A 20,468-nucleotide genomic window follows, 5' to 3' on the forward strand; every position below is an offset into this window, starting at 1 on the left:
AACCCACAGAAACTTCTCAGAACCACTCAAAGGAATAAAAGGAGATCCTATGAGGACAGACAGTGGAGGAGTGATTTTAGAAGCTTCTGTGGATGTTTCGACGGAAGTTTTGACATGACTCAGGGTCACCATTTGAGCCCACATTGAATCTGAGCTGAATTACAGCTGCCATCCCAGACAAAGGAGCCACCTCTCAAAAACTTTTCAGAGTCACCTTTCAAGCCAACGGGGGTGAGCGTTTTGATACTCAGAAGATTTTTGGTGGAGATTTTTTTTTTTAAGCTTTGAGGCTCAGATTTGAACCAGTAACTATTTCACCTAAATGAATGAATATCTCATTTTCCAGAAAAGCCATTTATCAGCCTTAACTACAGAAATGGACCGGTGATGGAGGTAACTGCTGGCCAGAAGTCATTCAAATTGCACGTAAATGTGTCTGCTTTCCCTCCGCCTGAAACACTATGGTAAGATGAGACTCCCTGGTGTATTCATTAAACCTAGTGGGCAATTTCCACAAACATAATTAGCCTCATATATCTTAGATTTACAGATGAATTAAGGGGCGGGGAACCTCAGTTTGGAGGTATCTATAATGTAGTAGCTGTGCTTTTATGTGTGTGTCATATATTGTAAAGGTATAAAGATGGAAAGCTGATAAACCAGCGCCCAGAGTTCAAGATGAAAAGGATGAGGATGCACCTGAACCACGCTCTGGAGATTAAGGATGCTTGTCAGGAGGATTCGGGCGTGTACACAGTGGTGCTGAAGAACAGTGCTGCTGCGCTGGAGAGGAGGCTCAACATCACGCTTGTCGTAAACGGTAACTAGTCTGTTGGTCCATGTATCCTCATTGGACATGACAGATGTTTTGTATGTGAAATAAATGATGTGCAACTGTTCACGTTCCTGCTACAAAACTCTGGAGGTTTACCAGTTTTCTGTAGGGTATAATGAAATATTATGATGTGGAATTTATACAAAAAGTCTGAGCGTGTGGATTGCGAAAGAAAATGGAAAGAAATTTGCAATACAAGCAGAAATACTGCAAAAGCTGAAGCATGGCATTGGTAATTAAAAGATTCCCAAACAGAAGATGGTGACAGATTGACTGACAGAGCTGTCTGGGGCCTGGAAATACAAAGGGAACAAATTAATTCATGAAGGTATAATAAATGATTAATCAGGTCAGGAGGCTACTTTTTTTTTCAAGAATACTTTTTGGGGTTATTAATAATTTTACTTTTGTCATATCTTTAAACATTTAAAGATAGTCAACATGAACATGTTTTCCTTTGCTGACTTATATTTGCTTAAAATTCACACCACACTTTGATGTAATCGCACCCTTTGAAGTGGAATCTTGATTTTATCCCAACCAGGTGTTCCTCTCTTTTTTCTAGTGGTCTAGATGTGTTCCAGTCATGGTTCAGTGTTTTGGTTTAGTCTTAGTTCAGAGACATTCAAACCAGATCTGCAAAAGACTCCAAATTTCTGGGTCTGTCTGTGACTCTGAATCTCCTCTTCACCAGTCCCCCCACAGATCCATGAGAAAGAAGTGGCAGATCCGTCCAGCCCTTACCCCAGCGGCAGCAGCCAGACTCTAACATGCACCGCCTATGGTCTCCCTGCTCCCAACGTCAGCTGGCAGTGGAGGGCCTGGGGCCCGTGTGTCCTCAACAGCACTCAGAGCAGACTGTAAGAAAACCTTCTCACGCTGTTGCTCACAGGGCTGATTTTTTTTTTTAAACTCTATGTAACCAGTGTGGGAGCAGATAAGGTTTGATCCAGCAAGGCAGAAAAGAGGAGTGGAATGCAGTGCATGAAGCGTTATGTGAGGACCAAATAGGACGAAAAGGTCAGTGTTAAATTATGGCTCTGAATGAAGGAGAGAGGGAGGAGATGACGAAGATCGAGATGTGGAGGTGGATCAAAAGAGTGGAGATAAAGAGCAAGGTGGAGGAGAGGTAAGTAGTGGAAAGAGACAACCACCGGAAAGTGTGTCTGTTCAATGTCCGAGCTCAATCCTCCCCCGCGCAGTAATAATGTGCTTGTTACTCCGCGGCTGATCCGCCATGGTTCAGCTCGCACACAGCAGTCTGCTTTCTGACACACATAGGCACACACGATGCGCACACATATCATACATACACATATCATATCATATGCATATCTGAAATCCAAATAAACCACCATGGTGTGTTTGAGCCCATCAGGGTGCTTTGTCTCAAACACACACATGCTTAAATGCACGCATAAACACTGATGTACACACATGCTAACATCGCCCTGGGCTCTTCTCCGTTTCTCCTCTGCTGCATCTCACAACACAATATAATGATCCTTCGGACAGTCATTTGTAGTAGATTTCAGTTATTTCCTATTCCTTCATCCTCAGTGCAGAAGCTGCACAGTATATTTCTAATATGCCTCCACCTTCCTCCGAGGCTTAATTTAAGAGCCGCTGTTCTTCTAAGAAGTTCACCCTGAAACACACAACAGTGGCAGGTGAGGCTCAATTTAAGCTCCATCTCTCCAGTTCAGGTTCTTTCTTATGTGACATTTCATGGGCACTGGCTGAGACATGGCTGTGTTGACCTTTTCTGATACGTAAGAATTGAATTTCCTGTTTTTAATCTGATGGTCAGACATATATTGAAAGACAAGTCTGTCTTGCGTCACAGCAGCCTGTGTAGTGTGGCAGCACAATGTGGATTCAAACCACCTGCCTGATGAAATGTCCTGAGCAAGATGCTGAAATCAGCTTGAACTCGCGTAGGATTACTTTCATAAGAGTGGATGGTCTCACATTATGAGGACAGTGTCTGTTAGTCACACTGCATGGATGAACATATGCTCACACACACACAGAGAGGGACATTTTTGGGATGTTTCTCCCATTTGGCTACAAGAAGAAGGTCCCCACAAAGTGTTTAGACTACTCTGATATTTTGGAAAGTTTTTACTCAGAACCACATGGTTCACAGCTCATATAGTACATCTTACATTCAAAGGAAGCTCAGACTACAAAGCAACAGATTGGATAGGTGTTCCTGGTTAAAAGAGAAAGAAAAGTACAGAGGCCCTTGATAAGAGTTTTACATTTAGCCTACTCATTAGAGGTCGGGTAGTCCATAAAATAATCCCAGCTTCCTAGAGCCACAGGTCCCTTGCCCCTTATTCTTGTCAACATAATCTCACATGATGCTGTTTCACTCATCAAAGCTTTCCACTCATTAAATGTTGGCATAGTAGGTGCCTTCCAATATCTCAGAATAATTCTGGCAGCTGAGGTTGTCCCAGCCATCAGAACTGAATGAACACTTTTGATCAGTTTTTCTGTTTTATCTCCCAGAAAGGCATAAACACTCCATGTTTATGTTTATACTGGCAGGGATATTCCTACCCATGCCTCTAAGAATTCCATTACACTTTGCCTAAATGGGTGGACCATAGGACATTCCCATATGAGATGATGAATGTGCCCACCTCTGTCTTGCATTTCCAGTATGTGTTGGTACTTATTAGTCCTACTCTGAAAAGCCTACAGTAGTACCGGTGTCGAATTTTATATGGAATGAATTTACCCCTAATGTCCTTAATATATTTACCATCGCCAGTTACAATCTGTTTCCATGTATCTTCATCAATCTGACAGTCAAGGTCTCTCTGCCAAATTATCCTCAAATTATCACATGAGCTACTGGTTAAATACATTGAATTAGTATAAAATGTTGATGCTTTATGGTTAAGTGGACTTTGGATATAGTCAGCTGTTGGATTGTTGGTATTATTCAGCTGACACTTCTTCATTAAGCAATATCGAATCTGCAGGTACCTCCAAAAATCACCCTTGTCATGCAAATTGTATTCCTGGGCTAATTCAGCAAATGACTTAAATGTACCATCTTTATAGAGATTGCTTATTGTGTGTATTCCATTGTCTAACCATCTTCTCCAAAATACTGTTTGTTTCCCTACATTTTGGAAAGTTGACTTTATTGACTTTCTTGAAAAAGTCATATCTGTACACTAAATATGAAGCTTCTGTCAAGAAACAGTTAGCTTATCTTAGCATAAAGACTGGAAACGGGGAAATAGCTCGACAGGCTAGCTCCTCCCCCATTTACAGTCTTTATTGTAAAATAAGCTAACATTATTAACCATTTTTGGTTATGACCATAAGTTTGTTGACCATGAAATATTGCAACAGAATGAACAGAAAACAGGTTCTTGTCATCCACTTGCATAATTAACCTATTTCTATATGAATACAATAATTGGGACTTATTTATGAATTGTGCAGTCTGTTTGCACACCGTGACGAGTAAAATGAAACTGACCCTTAACACCTTCTGCTAATGTACAACATTGTAGTGGTGCCTTTAGGAGAAAAAGCAAAACAAAAATTCCATTTCATGTTTCATTAGTTCTGCTCTGATGTTCACACTTTGGATCTTCATAACAGAAATTGATACCATTTTTTTTCCATTGGTTGCCAGGACACTTTGCATAATTGCCTTGGCTTTGGGATGTGAGCTGATGTTTGGATCTGAAATGCAATCCAGTTTATGTGTGTGTGTGTGTGTGTGGGGGGGGGGGGTATCATAAAACCTCAGGATGTCTGGTTTGATGTGCTTCTGAATTCTCCCTCACTGCACACTCTGTGCTGTGCATGTCAATGAGGGGAGGTGTCATGGATGTGTCTGTGTTTCTCTCCAGGGTCCAACGAGACAGGAAGGGCCGGAGTGACAGGATCGCAGACTGTCAGAACTGGCAGGACATTAACTCGGAAAATGGCGTGAATGAAATCGAAGCTATTGAGACGTCAGTGGAAGTGGTGGACGGCCGACAGAAGGTTCATTATAGCTGTTTGATTATGACTGTCAGTTCATGTGAAAGCCCACCTTTTCATAAATTCTAACAAAAAATGAACGTTGTTATAATACGATTATATAATTGTGGGATTGCAATTTGTGCAAAAGAATGACAAAATATGATTAGGACGTAACCCAGAGAAGAAGATATTTATGTAAGTGGACTTATCCGTGAACTGTAATGTTTTTATGTAAGCGTCCCAAATTCTGAGCTCCATAACAAAATTTGTCAATCACGAACCATTTCCACAGTAGAAATATTTAGAACAGTCTTCCTCTGCAGACTTCCTGTGACGACTGCTTATACACACACACATCCAGACGCACATGCAAGGGGCACATGTGCACACACTCATGCCTGCACATTTGTAAACCACTGCCTTAAGAGGACATTATCACATGAGCGCACAGAGAAACACGTACGCTGATGTTTTTTCAGTCACACCTGAGTGAGCCTTGCCTCTCGTTTGCCTGCCAGCAAAAAAATCTGCTTTGTGTCAGCTCACAAAGAATTACGTGACAGCAGACTGCACTTCCTGTTAAGATACGCACGTTTCCTCCTGATGAATTAAAGTCTCATTCGCCTTTTCTCCTCTCACAGATAGTGAGCAGGCTCCAGATTCGCAACGCCAGTGTTTCCGTCATGTACAAGTGCTCTGCTGAAAACAAAGCTGGCAAAGATGAGCGACTGATCTACTTTTATGTAACAAGTAAGTATGTTGGGTTAGGTAAGATTTTAGAGAAATCGGTCTGTGAGGTTTTTGCCTTCGCCCGATTACAATAGCACACATATCACGCCCAGGGGGCCAACAGGTCAGGAGGCCCTGAACAGAAACCTCTGATGAAGTGAGTGCCGTAAGCCTCTGTCATTGAAAAGTCACAGGGCTCAGCTAGAAGTGAGGATGTCGTCATCGTGTTTTATATTGACCATCCAAGTCTGATCTGATATTGAGTTTTTTATTATTTTTTTCTCTAACATGGCTGCACAGTGCACACTAAGATTGCATTAATCCTGAATATGCTAATTAGAAAAGCAATTTAAATATGTTGGACAACAGAATTGTCTTCAAGACAATAGACGCTTTTATGGCTTTCGGTAATGCTGTGTGATAGCTGTGGGGAGGAGTGTCTGCGTGGATCTGCTTGGCCAGGAAAGTTTAGAGGGAATTACAACCAATAGCAAAACAGAAAAAACACCCAAAACTAGCATGAAAAACATTGGGGGTCAGGGATGCTCTGGTACTTTCTGTGCCTGATGGCTCATCGAATCTGCCCATGCAGAAGAATCAGACCAAACTGTGGATTAGCCACCGAAACAAGGAATCATTTAGTTGCTGTGTTGCTACACACGAAATCCCACTCTTTATTTTACTGGGGTGCAGAAAAAAACCCAGAACTATCTGCATGGCTGGAAACCACCAGGATTTAAGTGACCTGTTAAGCTGATTGAACCCTTTAACGAATCATTTTCATGAATGTCCAGCACACAAGCTCTGTCTTGTCAGGTCACCTAACCGCGCCACCTGCCCTTCTCTGTATCTTCAAAGCCATCCCTGAGGGGTTCAGCGTGGACGTCCAGCCCTCGGAGAATCCCCTGGAGCAGGAGAAAGTGTCCCTGTGCTGCAGCGCTGACAATTACACCTATGAGCAGCTGCAGTGGTACCGCCTGGACCCCCAGGCCCTGCAGGACGAGCAGGGCAAGCCCCAGGAGCTGGACTGTAGGAGCGTGCACCTCTACGCAGACACTCTCGACGGTCAGCTATCCTTCCAGGAGCCCTCCAACAGCTGGGTCCTGGACTTCACCGTCCCCTCCATACAGCTGCAGGACGAGGGTCATTATGTGTGTGAGGCTCAGAGCAGACGCAGCGGGGACAAACAGTGCCTGTTCAGATACATCTCTGTTAAAGGTGAGAACTAACAGAGACAAATGCTCCAGACGTACACACGTACATACCTGACGAAGAGAGTAGTCACTCTAACATTTAATTATAGAGAAAAGCTCAACCTGTGGCAGCGGAAACACACACGGGTCTCAGTGGGCATGGTGGTGAGAAGCTGCAGGCTTAAAAATACACACACTCACAAACAAGTGCCCACACACAGCCAGATACCCACATCCACACATAGCGGAGAGAGTAGCTGGTGTTTGCGCAGCATCAATATGTAAGATACAAACAGGGCCGAAATGCACAAACAAATCCATGCTTTATTCATGCTTGTGGGCATTAACCTTGCATCGGTGGCTGGAGGATAGATGTACATTTCAGTGTACTTTTGCCCTTCTTTCTATCCAATAAGACACACCCCCCCACACACACCCCCACACACACAGTAAATATGTACATTTACGGTCCTTGGACCATCAAGTCATATGGTTCGTTTCCTCTTTCCCTCTCCTGCTCTCTTCTCCGTCTTTTGGCATCTCCCTCTCTCCGTAGCCTTGGAGGCGCCTCGGTACAAGCGGAGCCTCACCAACCAGACGGTGAATGTGACTGAGTCTCTGCGGATGGAGTGCGATGTGGAGGGCAGACCTCTGCCCCGCCTCTCCTGGTTCAAAGATAACCAGCCTCTCCACCAAATGTCAGGTGCATGAATACACCTACACAGGTGATGCACACATTTACACAACAGTGCAGCCGCCCACCCGCTGACCGAGCAGCCAGGCATACAGTGCATGCACACACCTTCATGCAAGAGTTACTCATAAAGTTTACCCCTCAGGGTCTTAATTTAGCCCGACTCATATCTTCCCATGAGCTTATTCTGTGCAGGTGTGTTTGCAGGAGGCTCCATTACCTTTTGGCTTCAGATTAGATAAAAGAGCTGAGACAAAAGGCTCGGTTAATATTTGTTCAGACATTGACAACTTTTGTCAGATGTTGCGTTTTTTTTGTTGCACTTTCTGTCCTGATAAATGGCAATCCAGCTATTAAACGTCAACTAGGGAACACACACATACAGATACACAACCACCCACCAGCCCACCCACATGCTACCATTAAATAAATGTGTCAAACAGAACCAGTGACACGTACGCACACACACACACACACACACACACACACACACACACACACACACACACACACACACACACACACACACACACACACACACACACACACACACACATAAAACCCTGTGGGCCAATACACATGCCTCATTAGCTTTCTCAGTGTGTGACTCTTCTTAAAATCTGAAGGGGATGAGGGAAGTCAATATGGGTCTGAGTGACAGCTGATGCCCTCACTCAGAGGGGCTGCTGGGACATGGGGCTCGCCACACCGGCCGATGGGATTTTAAATGAATACAGGAGTTTGAATTCCAGAGGTGTAATGAGACATTCAAGAAATTCAGTTGAAAATGTTGCTGAATTTATGATGTGAGAGGTCAAGGAGTGTTGAAGCACAGCATCGTCTGTGTGTGCCTGTGTGCCTGTGTGCCTGTGTGTGTGTGCCTGTGTGTGTGTGTGTGTGTGTGTGTGTGTGTGTGTGTGTGTGTGTGTGTGTGTGTGTGTGTGTGTCTAACTAATGCCGTACCTTGCAGGTGTCCAGCTGCAGGATTCAAACCGCACGCTGAGTATCCAGCGGGTTAGAGAGGAGGACGCCGGGCTTTACACCTGCACCGCCTGCAACCAGCGCGGCTGTGTCCACTCCTCAGCAGCTGTCCAGGTCATCGGTGAGACAGCCACACACACACACACACACACACACAGAAATAGACTGTTGCATACAATCACCACAACACCTGAATCCACTCACTCACCGCTGACGTGCTTTATCGAGTGTGCTCAGGCCTGAAATCACAGCTGCCCTTGAGCTCATGGCCTCTCACATACAATGTACACGTCTGGATTTTAGTCATTCTCCTCTTGCGCTCTTCACTGCTGCAGGAGTTTTTGTGCTTTTGTTATGTGCAGCTCTCCACAATAGAATCAAAGTCATTGACAGCTGGGACATGTTTTCAGAATGAATCATTTCACGGGTGCGCTGGAAGTGGTCTCACAATGAATGGCTCCAGTGAGTAAATGGCTGTTTAGCACATTGATGTAACCTAAAGATTTAATGTAAGGCTCTTGCAAGAAAAGTGGGACCAATCGTCTGTAACACAGCACCCCCTACAGTCAGGCGAGAGTTTAAGTAAAGAACTGTGAAAGAGTGGATTCAGATACTCAGTGTTCAAAACATCTGCACCTAAAGGTCACTTTCTTTCTTTCTTTCTTTCTTTCTTTCTTTCTTTCTTTCTTTCTTTCTTTCTTTCTTTCTTTCTTTCTTTCTTTCTTTCTTTCTTTGTGTCAAGGTTCAAGTGACAAGGCCAATGTGGAGATTGTTATCCTCATCGGGACTGGAGTCATTGCTGTTTTCTTCTGGGCCTTGCTCATCCTCATCTTCTGCAATGTGAAGCGGGTCAGTGGGCTTTTCACTGTGTGTCTGTTACTGACAGACCGTGACAGAGGCACTTTAACCCCTGACTCACTACATGTCTGTCACTGTTTGAGCACAGCCAGTTTGATTTGTAAACAGTCTGTAATTAACCTGCTGAGACAGTTACTGGTAACTGCAGGGAGTGAGTCCAATTAGCCTTTTACTGCTTTTAGCCATAAAAACAAACACGCCTGTAATGAGACTCAAAGTGCCTTTTATGTTACCTCGTTTGCTCATATAGTAGTTCGCCTCACAGTAGTTGCTCAGCAGATCACAGTGTGGTGCTATCATTAACAAATTAATTTAGGGATGGCTTAATGTGCAGAGATGGAAAGTTTTCTGTCTCCTCTCTCTTACAGTGTCTCTGGGTGAGATCCAACCATTTACACCCCCACTCCCAAGACATTAAACTTAAACAAAAAAAAAGGAAACAAAAAATGTATTGAGACCCCAAAGATCACAGGAAGTATCCTGCTATATATTAACAGTATGTTATAAAATATGCTTTTAAGGGCATATAGTGTTAAATTTACACTGGAGGAGACAATCCATCGATTTCCTTTGTTACTGTGTGCTGACTCTATTTTTTAATCCCTTAATTTAAAGAAGGTTAAAATGTATTAGTCATACGAGGGCATACTGTACATGTTCACAATACCAGTACTATTATAATCCTGCTTAGGTATATCACAGTTCTTCATTGTGTAGTAAAGGCACAGATAGTCAGTAACCATTAAAGATTTATATAGTCATTGAAGGTACCTGCTGGTGATACGCTTGTGAAATGACACTGTTCATCCAAAACCAGAGATTGCAAATATAATGCAGATAATACATTACAAAAAATCGTTCCTATCTTCAGCTCTCCTTGTAACCTTTTCCTTGTCTCCTTTGCTCATGCGATGCGTGTTGTGTCAGCCCAACACCTCACTTTACATGAACTCTTTCTCGCTCTGAACTGCAGGTTAAACCGGCCGACATAAAGACAGGCTATCTGTCCATCATCATGGACCCGGGTGAGGTGCCTCTGGATGAGCAGTGTGAATACCTTCCTTACGACTCCTCGCAGTGGGAGATCTCCAGAGACAGACTCCGATTGGGTGAGCCGTCAGGAAGGGTGGGAGCGAAGGATGGATGGATGTTGGGATAAGTGAGTGAATGGGAGAGAGGGGGCTGTATGAGGAAATATACAGTAGGGGAGATACGAATAGATGGATGAAACTGAATTAGTTTTCCATTTTCAGAATCCTTAATGGTATGAGTTTGGATGAAAGCCAGCCCAACAAGGTGCTGCCAAGTACAAGTGCTAATGTTAAATATGTGCTCGATCCCAACGCAGCGTTTAAAAAAATGGCCTGAGGAAAAGCATCTGTTCCGCAAAAGCAACTTATGGTGCTGCATTTGTGACTCTAATTCCTCCGCTTGCCTGTATGGATGCCAGATGCATTTACATTTTGCAATGAATCCCAACCACATCTGTTTGTGTATTCTAGTGAGACTTACACCAAGTCTGCATAGATCAATGAGATGGATGTCCTGTCGTGTTTCTGCTGTTTGTCCTGACACAGGAAAGGTACTGGGCCATGGCGCCTTTGGAAAAGTAATCGAGGCATCCATCTACGGCATCAGCAAGAGCAACAGTTTGGACACGGTGGCTGTCAAGATGCTGAAGGGTGCGCTTTGTCTTTGTTCTTGTATTGTTATGTTTACTGCATATGAGTATTTGAGGAAGCTTTCTAAGAAGACGCCTGGTTACAAATTTGAAGTAGCTTTGATCAGAGTTAGCTCAGCATACAGTACAGTATGTGCTCCATTAATTTTGTGAATGTGCATCTGATGTACAAAAGATGAGAAATGAGGTGTGTTTTCTGCATGATGTTCCACTTCATGGGTTTCAGATGGAGCCACGGCCAGTGAGCATAAGGCCTTAATGTCAGAGCTGAAGATACTGATCCACATTGGAAACCATCTGAATGTCGTGAACCTGCTAGGAGCCTGCACCAAACCAAACGGTGAGTGCAGATTTATATGTATTACACATCAAATGTGTGTGTGTGTGTGTGTGTGTGTGTGTGTGTGTGTGTGTGACTGGTATAGGTCAACATAGATAGATAGATAGATAGATAGATAGATAGATAGATAGATAGATAGATAGATAGATAGATAGATAGATAGATAGATAGATAGATAGATAGATAGATAGATAGATAGATGCTTTGTTAATATTTTACTGGGGTAGATGACCCAATGGGTGCACCCCCCTCGCCCCACAACACCAACCAACACACTCATGTGTACTCATTCCTTACACCAGATATCTATAGGACAAAATGCATCTGTAGTCATGTCTCCCCTAAAATAGTTTGTTACAGAGGTGGTTTGTCTGAGGTGTATTTTCAGCAGCACATATGCTACTCAATGAAATGTTATAGAAATATGTAGGTGCACCTCTCTAAAGAGTATGAAGGCTGTAATATAGTATAGAATTGAGTGTTAGCAGTATAGTTGAGAGACTATTATTGACCCAAGATGAATTCGACTGATAGAAAAAGGTGCAGTTACAAATCCGTCTACTCCCTCAGCACCACGGACAGCTCCATGGGTTTATCAATACGCTAGACTACGAATATTTCAGAGCCGTTATCGAGGTCATAGATACTAACCTGCACAAACCTCAGTCAGGTAAAGGATCAATGAGGCAGGCAGATTTACATGGTCATCTTAACAACCTCTGCGCGCCTGCACTCTCTCTACTGCAGATTAACACAGGGTGTAGCATACAGATCGCCTACTGAGTACAAATGATCTGTTTTCCTGTTGGCTGAGATTCCTTTTCAGTGAGGTGTTACATTATTTTGTCTACCCCCTAGAGCTTCCACACAACATGTTTAAGAGCAACCCAACTGAGAAAGTGACAAGCCTGCCTGTCTTTTTCTTTGACACGCCTAATTTTATGTCCATACATCGATTTGACCTTCAGAGGACATTTCTGTACGGCTGACATCTGAAAATGTTTACCCTGAGCAAAAGCAGCAGTTTTGCCTCACAGCTGCCCTCAGGCAGGAAATCTTTTAAGAATACCACTTCTCTGTTCTGAACGCACGCACGCACGCACGCACGCACGCACGCACGCACGCACGCACGCACGCACGCACGCACGCACGCACGCACGCACAGTGCTGTTCTAATGATGCTAATGTTCTTAATGCTGTTAAAGTTCTTATTGTTCTTTTCTTCCTCGTGTCGTTTTGTCAGTGTTTTGTCTTTTTTGTCTTAATTATCATAAAAAAGCAGTTCTCGTGTATTGAACATGGTGTGAAAAGCTCCTGAAAATGAGGCAGAAATCAATTCAGTGAGAGAGAAGGCATTGTAAAGTGTGCTGAAACAGCTTTTTTCAAGCACTTCTGCCACGATAACAAGAAGAAAAGAAAACGGCTGACTGTTAAACCGTCTGTCTTGCCAGGTCCGCTGATGGTGGTCGTGGAATACTGCAAGTATGGGAATCTGTCCAACTTCTTACGAGCCAAGAGGGAGTTCTTCCTCCCCTACAGGGTAACCAAAACACTACAGAAACTGAAGTACTTTCTGCCGTCTTATCTGTTTGCTCTGCTGTGATAATGTGACTGCAGCTTAATCCCCAGAAAGATTCCAATTTGCTTTAGTTTAGCTGATGTTTCTGTCTGTGCTTTGTTTCCTTCATTGAACAGCGCTTTCTTTCGGTTTTCTCCATCTGGTGATTTCTTCGATTTTTATTTAACTGATGCTCAGAGGTATCTTCTGTGTGTTCCTGCCCTTTCAGCTGTCAGTCTGCTTGAACCGACGTACAGCATTTTGTCTTTTTTTTTGCAAACCCTTCAGACAAAATAACATCTATTTGTAAAGAGGACTGGTGAGCCCTTCAGACCTTTTCAAAAGACAGTCTTCTCAGTCATCTGACTGCACTGAATTATGCTTTTGTGGCAGACTCTTCTTCCAGACTTTTGACCCGTGCTCTTTTTTGATACTGACTTATTGAATCGTTGCTCCATTCAGGATCGCTCTCCCAAAACTCAGAGCCAGGTGAGACGCATGATTGAAGCGGGCCAAATGGACCAAAGGGCTCGCCACCCACCTTCTCCGCCCTCCCCTGCGCTCACCAGCCCTCAGAGTCCATCATCCAGCACGCCCACTCAGAATCCTGCTGTGGAGAAAAGTGTGTTTTAATCCACCCTCCATCCTCCATTTAGCTCGCTGTCTCATTACAGTTGTGGTGTAACTTCTTCATTTGCTTTCCATGATCTCCACTTGCCTTCTCTTTCCAGTGGAGGACCTGTGGAAAACTCCTCTGACGATAGAAGATCTAATTTGCTACAGTTTCCAGGTGGCTCGTGGGATGGAGTTCTTGGCCTCCAGAAAGGTTAATTACCAGCATCACACAGACAATTAGTGCATGAGCTGTGGTGAATTCTTAGCAGTCCCAGGTTGTAACCTGGTCATTCTGCCTTCCAAGCCTTTGTGCATTAATTAACCACATGACTATAAACTGGAGCTGTGAAATGATACCGTGCTGCATACTAATCCCCAGCAGGTTTTGACAATGTGGTGTGTTTACGCAGGAAAAATGTTCAAAATTAATAAGATTCACATTAGATTAAACATTGAATTTGCTGTAAAATAAAATTTAAAATTGAATCTTTATAAATGTAATAATTGAATACAAAAGTAAAAATATTAAAAAATATATTAAAATTGACGTTTAGCACACACCTGATGGGTAATCTTTATTCACACATTTCATTTGGTGATTATTTAATACACACTTAATGAGCTGTAAAACGAATGCAGATCTGAAGACGACGTTTTTTTTTTGAGGAATAATTCTGTCAGAAGGCTCAGATCTTTGATTTTCATCCGTTCTGCAACACACCGTGTTCAAGCAGTGACGAGTCGTGGAAGCTGTCATCACTGCTGTCATTGGTTGTTTCAGTTCACTGGTGAGCTAATTTGATTTATTGACTCATCGGTGTATTTTTCATAGAGCCACAGTCCGTCTCCACATGAATCTGCTGATCCGATGAAGAATGACATTAAAATGTTGACAAAAGCAGCTACAGTATAACTGATGAATATCAACAATCTGAGCGGACTCTAAACACACCATCTGGCTTTTAATGACTGCAAACCAGCCATTGCTCCGTGAGCACGTTGACTTGACTGCTTTGTGAATGATGCTGGATCTCCTGCAGCGATTCCACAGAGCTTGACCGGGCCAAGACATAGTCCAGTCCCAGTTAAACACACACACACACACACACACACACACACACACACACACACACACACACACACACACACACAGATTGCTATAATAGCGAATTCTCTGTTTCCTTAATCCAAATGATATCTGCTATTCACTGATCAGTTAAAGCACGGTGGAAACAATGCGTGCAAACACTCCCACAAACATCAACACGCACACACACACACCTGTCCGCAGGGTGATGATGTATGTGTTTGTATCCACAGTGTATCCACAGAGACTTGGCAGCCCGGAACATTCTCCTGTCAGAGAACAACATTGTGAAGATCTGTGACTTTGGTCTGGCCAGAGACATATACAAAGACCCCGACTACGTCAGGAAAGGCAATGTACGGCACCCTCACACTCAAGTCCAGCCTCCACCTTTATTATCCGTCTCAACTTTGTTGTGTTTTTTCTTTAAAGCGCCCACATGATGATTGAATTTAAGGGCAGGTGTCAGTGCTGTTTATGTGACTGTCTGCTAACATTTGTCTGGTGTTTTAACGCTCTCTCAGGCTCGCCTGCCTTTGAAGTGGATGGCTCCAGAGAGCATCTTTGACAAAGTGTACACCAGCCAGAGTGACGTGTGGTCCTTTGGAGTTCTCCTCTGGGAAATCTTTTCGCTGGGTAAAGTCAAAGTCAGAACACACTCATTGCATCTCTTATGAAGATGCATTTGGATGGAAATCAAACGAAAGGAACAGAGTTTCGATGCAATCTCCTTCAGAAGTGTGGAGGAGCTCTTTTCAAAAGTGGGAATCGACCTCTGTTCCTGCCAAAGGCAATATGGATTTTGTTCTTTTAGAAGCAGACTAAATCTTCATCACTGTTATCCAAACACTCAATAACTTAATTTGACTTGTTAATTCATTTCTCGCCCGCCTTTTGTTCACCCTCAGGTGCGTCTCCGTACCCGGGAGTACAGATTGATGAAGAGTTCTGCAAGCGATTGAAAGACGGCGTCAGGATGAGAGCACCAGACACAGCCTCCCCTGAAATGTAAGCAGAGGCTCTAGTTTATTTTTTTTTAATTATTAATATAGGCGTTTAGGGGGTTTAACCTATCACCTATGTCAAATAAGATTTACAGCCCTAAAATTTGATCAAGCTTGATCTGCTCATAAACATCATAACTAGATTTAAGAGACGCTACAGGAGCAGATTTGTAGCTGTGGCCTCAGTGTCTCCTTTGTTGTGATGGTGCTGCCCTCTGCTGGTAGATATGGCATCATGCTGGCCTGCTGGCACGGCGAGCCCAAAGAGAGGCCGATGTTTCCGGCCCTGGTGCAGATCCTGGGAGACCTGCTGCAGGACAACAGCCTCCCTGTAAGTTCACTGCTGGACAGACAGTCATTTGAGCGAGTGGTGTAAAGAGTTTAACCTTAAACAAATTCCCTTCAGGATGGGAAGGACTACGTCCCTCTGAACCACTCGCAGAGCTCAGAAGATGATGGTTTCTCACAGGCTTCATCACGGCCTCCATCTGAGGAGGAGCTGAGACTGGCGTGCAACACTCTGCCCACCAGGTACTAATCTCTCATCATCCCTCAAGACCCCATGACACTGACCTGGAAAACCGTCAAATGTGGCATCTTTAAAGCATTTTATCTAGTCATATATCAACAATCCAATGAAAAGCCTCACATATCTTATTCCTCACTACCATTAAAACACATCAATAAACCACATCATTTCCCCGGGAAATGTGTTCCTTACTTGCCACGAACACAGTGTAATTTATTTTGAGTCGATCGCACACACCGCACTGCTGCTGTAAATACGTTCAACTGAAAATAGGTCTCAGTAAATACATTATTTAATCCTTCTTGGGTGAAGTTTGCTTAAAATGTTTTGCCTGTTATAAAACTGAGAGTATACAGCACATCAGGATGTACATCTTTGGTACTAACCGGTTGACTCCTGAGAGCTACAGACAGGAAAGGAAGGTAGACAGAGACAGATCAATGCATTACACATGCAAACTATGTAGAGTGTCACCAGCATTGTCCTTAACCAGCACATGCAGGGATAAACAAAAAACTTTAAGAGGTCTGACTCCTTTGGACCTCATCTGTTTTTATCCTGAATCCAGTCCCTTTATTCCTCTGGGGTTTGCTCATGAGTGTGCAACCTGTTGATGAGGAGGTGTGTGCAGTGCAGAAGTCATCTCCCCCCTCTGGCAGTGAGAGTAACTACACAAATGCTGTGGACGCGCTTATGACGCCACAGGCTCTGCCATAGTTGCTCTATCCTGCTCCGTCACTACAGTTGCTCCACCCTTCAGCTGTGGCTGGATGACGTCAAGTGCGTCACTACCTGTGTGTCAGTGGGAGATTGTTGTCACAGACACATTTAAAAATTCCAGTATACTGCAAAATACAGAGCGATGTACCTGCCAGTGATGGGCTTAATAAGAACTGTGTGAACTTGTCTGGTGGGCTTGAATGCAACACTTATTTAAAAGTCCTGCAGTTTTAAGGCTGTTCCTCACGGTTTGTGATCAAGTTTCATTTAGAAAATATTATCAAAAAGAAAAAAGAAAAAACATTACACCATGGCGCTTCCAGTTTCAAGATAATAATCATACAGCTGGCAATGATGTGTCATCAGAGCAACACAAGGATGTAGACATGGTGAAAAAAAATATGAACTTTGCATTAAATTTGATTGATTTCAGTGGATTAATTCAGATTATAACATTCTTAAAGGTAAACTGTGCAGGATTTTCCTAAAAAAATCAACAACATATAGACTCATACAAAAGGAATCCCCCTCAATCATCACTTATGACGCACTGCAAGTGTGTAGGGGTCTACCTATTTGCAGAGACCCTGCATATTGTTTCCCATCCTGCTGCAGTCAGTGTTTAAATGTTTAAATGTGTCTGTGCCAACAATCTCAGCGCTGCAGTCAGCTAGTCAGTGATTCATAGTTTTTTTTTTTAATGATGATTATCATTATTATTAATAGAGAGGTCACAAACACTGACAGGGAGGCTCAAGATCATGTTGGGGATTAGATGTTTTATAAGCTGGGACAAACATTGTTTGTTCCCCAGATGTATGAGCATGTCTGTGTTTTCAGATGTGGCTCTGGTGTTTGTGTGTCTTGTGTATTGAATAGCTTCAGCCTCTCGGCCCTCGCTGATAATTAATCAAATGGCACAAAGAGAATATCATTCTGCTGATGAACCATTGGACGACCTGTGCGCGACTCCATTTATCACCACTTTCAAACCACTGACTGACTGAGAGAGTCACACAGCTGTTAATCAGCCCTTTTCATAAGACAAATTATTTAAAAATCAAAAGATATGCCGCTGTTTTTCCACTGAATGGAACATAATTTGGTCATTTTCCCATCTGCTCTGCACTTTCTCCTGGCATTGCCTTCATCAGGATGCTGTATCAGGTACTCATCTGATAATGCTTTCTCCTCGTCTTCACCAGGTATTATAACTGCGTGCCCTTTGCCGGCTGTGTGTTTGTGGGACCGTCCAAAATATGCCAGCCCAGAGTGAAGACATTTGAACAGCTGCCCCTGGAGATGCACCCTCAGAAAGCCCCTCAAGTAAGCTCTTTATTTCCTCATCACTTGCTGAAAATGTGAAGCGGCCGGTGGCATTTCGTGAATGCCATTCGACTCTGACGATTTTCCCCTCAGATAATCGCCAAAAATAGTTCCTGCTTTCAGACACAGCAGCAGGGTCAACCAATGGCTTTTAATTCACGCAGTGTCCTGCTGTGTCTCTCCCCAGGACAACCAGACAGACAGCGGGATGGTTCTGGCCTCTGAAGAATTCGAGAGAATCGAACACCAGCACAGGGGCGCCGTCTCAAAAAGGTTTGTCATGCGAAGGCCGATCGTTGGTATTACTGTCTGGAGACCGACAAGAGATGCACAGTCAGATATTTACTCTCTGCTTATTAATGACTGTGCAGCAACACAGTCACTGACAGGATAAAGTTTCAGATATATTAAGAAAGTCTGCTTTTATAGATGTGTCAAAGTCCATATGAGCAAACAGTCATTCTGTAGAATACAGCCAACGCAGCTTCACATACGCAGTGAAACTACAGCAGATCTGAGAAGGAAGTAAGCATCGGCAGAGTCTATGTTTATGCATGGGCAAGTAGGAGTAAGCAATAGTCTGAGTCAGTTGAACCCAGAGCCCGAATCTATCAAAGTTTTGAGGATTAGGCTTTAAAAAAGCTCTAAACAGCCAAGTTAGCAAAAAAAAAAGCGTAGGAGGAACCATTAAGAGCAGCTCCCAGGTGGTCACATGAGTTATCCCATGATGCTCAGTGCTATAACCAGCCCGATTTAACCTGCCTCTGCCCCATTGTTCTTCCTCTGAAGACACACTGACATTCTGCTCAGTGAAAGCAGCATCAGGAACTGAACAACCCTAAAAGTACATTCATATAGATTTCATGTTGCTTGTCATGATCAATGATGCACTGCGCTGTCTCAGAAGGCGCGTGCTCACCTTTGGCAATGCTTAATCTCCTTAATAGCTTTTATTGTTAAGTTTGCAAGTGGAAGTAAAAGTTTTACCTCCTTTCACTTGAAGGATAAGGTTAGCATCAAAAATCCCCCCAAAAAGACCAAAATCAACAATGTATTCGTGTGTCTCTCAGGACTTTGACTCCTGAAGCCCATTGGTTCTCGAATCTTTAAGAATGAGTCACAAATATGTAGTTTAATTTTTACAAAAGTTTAACAAGGTTACTCAAACAGGAAGAAGTGGTGTTTCCACTGGGGACTCTTCTCTGCTGTGGCTGTGATGCTCTCGTATTTCCAGCAGCAGGACGGTGTGTGTGCGTGTGTGCGTGTGTGTGTGTGTGTGTGTGTGGGATGAATTCAAAATAAACTACAGCGCCTGCGTTTCTTATAATGAAGGAACATGTCAACCACAACAATGGTGTGGCTCAGTGACGTGTTTTTAATCGTTTTTGGACAATAATGGAGCTCTGAGGCGCAGAGGAGTAAGCTACACAAACAATACTCGTTAGAAGATTCGGTTCATTGCTGGTTTTGGGCTTTTCATGGAGGAAATGTAGAATATCAGCAGGTTTGTTTCTTAAGTTCAGATGAACATGAAGTAGTTTGGTCATCCACAGATTTCTCATCAACTCACAACTCGAGACTCTGTGTGTGTCCTAATTTAACATACTATACATTTACTACTGCTAATACACAGCAGCAATGCTGAAAGCTGTTTCTTCTTCTCTGTCTCCAGTCGGATCAGCAGCAGCAGCAGCACAGAGCCTCTCACAGCCTCCCATGGTTCCCTGGGTCGAAGCAGCGGCGCCGGCAGCTCCAGGCACCGTCCCCACTTCTTCAGCCAGCTTTCAGGACAGACCTTCTACAACAACGAGTACGGACACCTGTCGGAGGACGGCTTCTGCGACTTCTTCTCCTCGCCTGATGCCCCCTGCCTGGCCTCCTCCAATGTGTAGTCTTACCAAAAGATGCGGCCCGAGAGAACAGAGAGCGTTAAAAGAAAGAGGGCAGCTCAGGCGGAGGGAGGTGTGTAGTAACATACCCGTACTGATATTATATATTATAATAAAGATCAGGTCACAGATCCTTAAAGCCAGAGCTCACCTCACCTCAGAGTCCTTCCTGCTGCCTGGACACACAGACTGAGCTGTATATGCCTGAAGTTCCTCTACAGAGCCACTGGGTGGCAGCATTATGAAAAAAACAAACCCTAAGTATTTTCTTTTCATACATCTCTATTTTTAGCTTTTATATATACAGAGTATTCTTCCTTTATTTGTACAAATTATGACTCATATGGGAAGAAATAAAGAAATTTATCTTCTTCTCGCTCTCCTCTCTCTGATTAATATGAAGCTGGAGCTGTCATCATTCCACTGAAGT

General features: G+C 43.5%; 1 protein-coding gene across 1 annotated transcript in view; it reads left to right on the top strand.

Moving 5' to 3' along the window:
* Nucleotides 1-20,409, top strand: part of flt4 (fms related receptor tyrosine kinase 4) — a 44,585-nt gene extending 24,176 nt beyond the window's left edge. Inside the window, exons 8-30 of the mRNA XM_070962526.1 lie at nt 347-464; nt 636-820; nt 1,530-1,695; nt 4,720-4,855; nt 5,476-5,584; nt 6,422-6,781; nt 7,313-7,459; nt 8,421-8,552; nt 9,174-9,280; nt 10,263-10,398; nt 10,867-10,971; nt 11,197-11,310; nt 12,762-12,850; nt 13,331-13,490; nt 13,600-13,694; nt 14,804-14,926; nt 15,095-15,206; nt 15,479-15,578; nt 15,800-15,905; nt 15,981-16,105; nt 18,029-18,149; nt 18,337-18,422; nt 19,822-20,409. Coding sequence (XP_070818627.1) covers nt 347-464; nt 636-820; nt 1,530-1,695; nt 4,720-4,855; nt 5,476-5,584; nt 6,422-6,781; nt 7,313-7,459; nt 8,421-8,552; nt 9,174-9,280; nt 10,263-10,398; nt 10,867-10,971; nt 11,197-11,310; nt 12,762-12,850; nt 13,331-13,490; nt 13,600-13,694; nt 14,804-14,926; nt 15,095-15,206; nt 15,479-15,578; nt 15,800-15,905; nt 15,981-16,105; nt 18,029-18,149; nt 18,337-18,422; nt 19,822-20,041 — 3,152 coding nt within the window. The 3' untranslated portion in view covers nt 20,042-20,409. The remainder of the gene's footprint in view (nt 1-346; nt 465-635; nt 821-1,529; nt 1,696-4,719; nt 4,856-5,475; nt 5,585-6,421; nt 6,782-7,312; nt 7,460-8,420; nt 8,553-9,173; nt 9,281-10,262; nt 10,399-10,866; nt 10,972-11,196; nt 11,311-12,761; nt 12,851-13,330; nt 13,491-13,599; nt 13,695-14,803; nt 14,927-15,094; nt 15,207-15,478; nt 15,579-15,799; nt 15,906-15,980; nt 16,106-18,028; nt 18,150-18,336; nt 18,423-19,821) is intronic.
* Nucleotides 20,410-20,468: the final 59 nt, after the last annotated feature.

Source organism: Chaetodon trifascialis, chromosome 5, assembly GCF_039877785.1.
Source record: "Chaetodon trifascialis isolate fChaTrf1 chromosome 5, fChaTrf1.hap1, whole genome shotgun sequence".
In the NCBI taxonomy this organism is placed as follows: Eukaryota; Metazoa; Chordata; class Actinopteri; order Chaetodontiformes; family Chaetodontidae; genus Chaetodon; species Chaetodon trifascialis.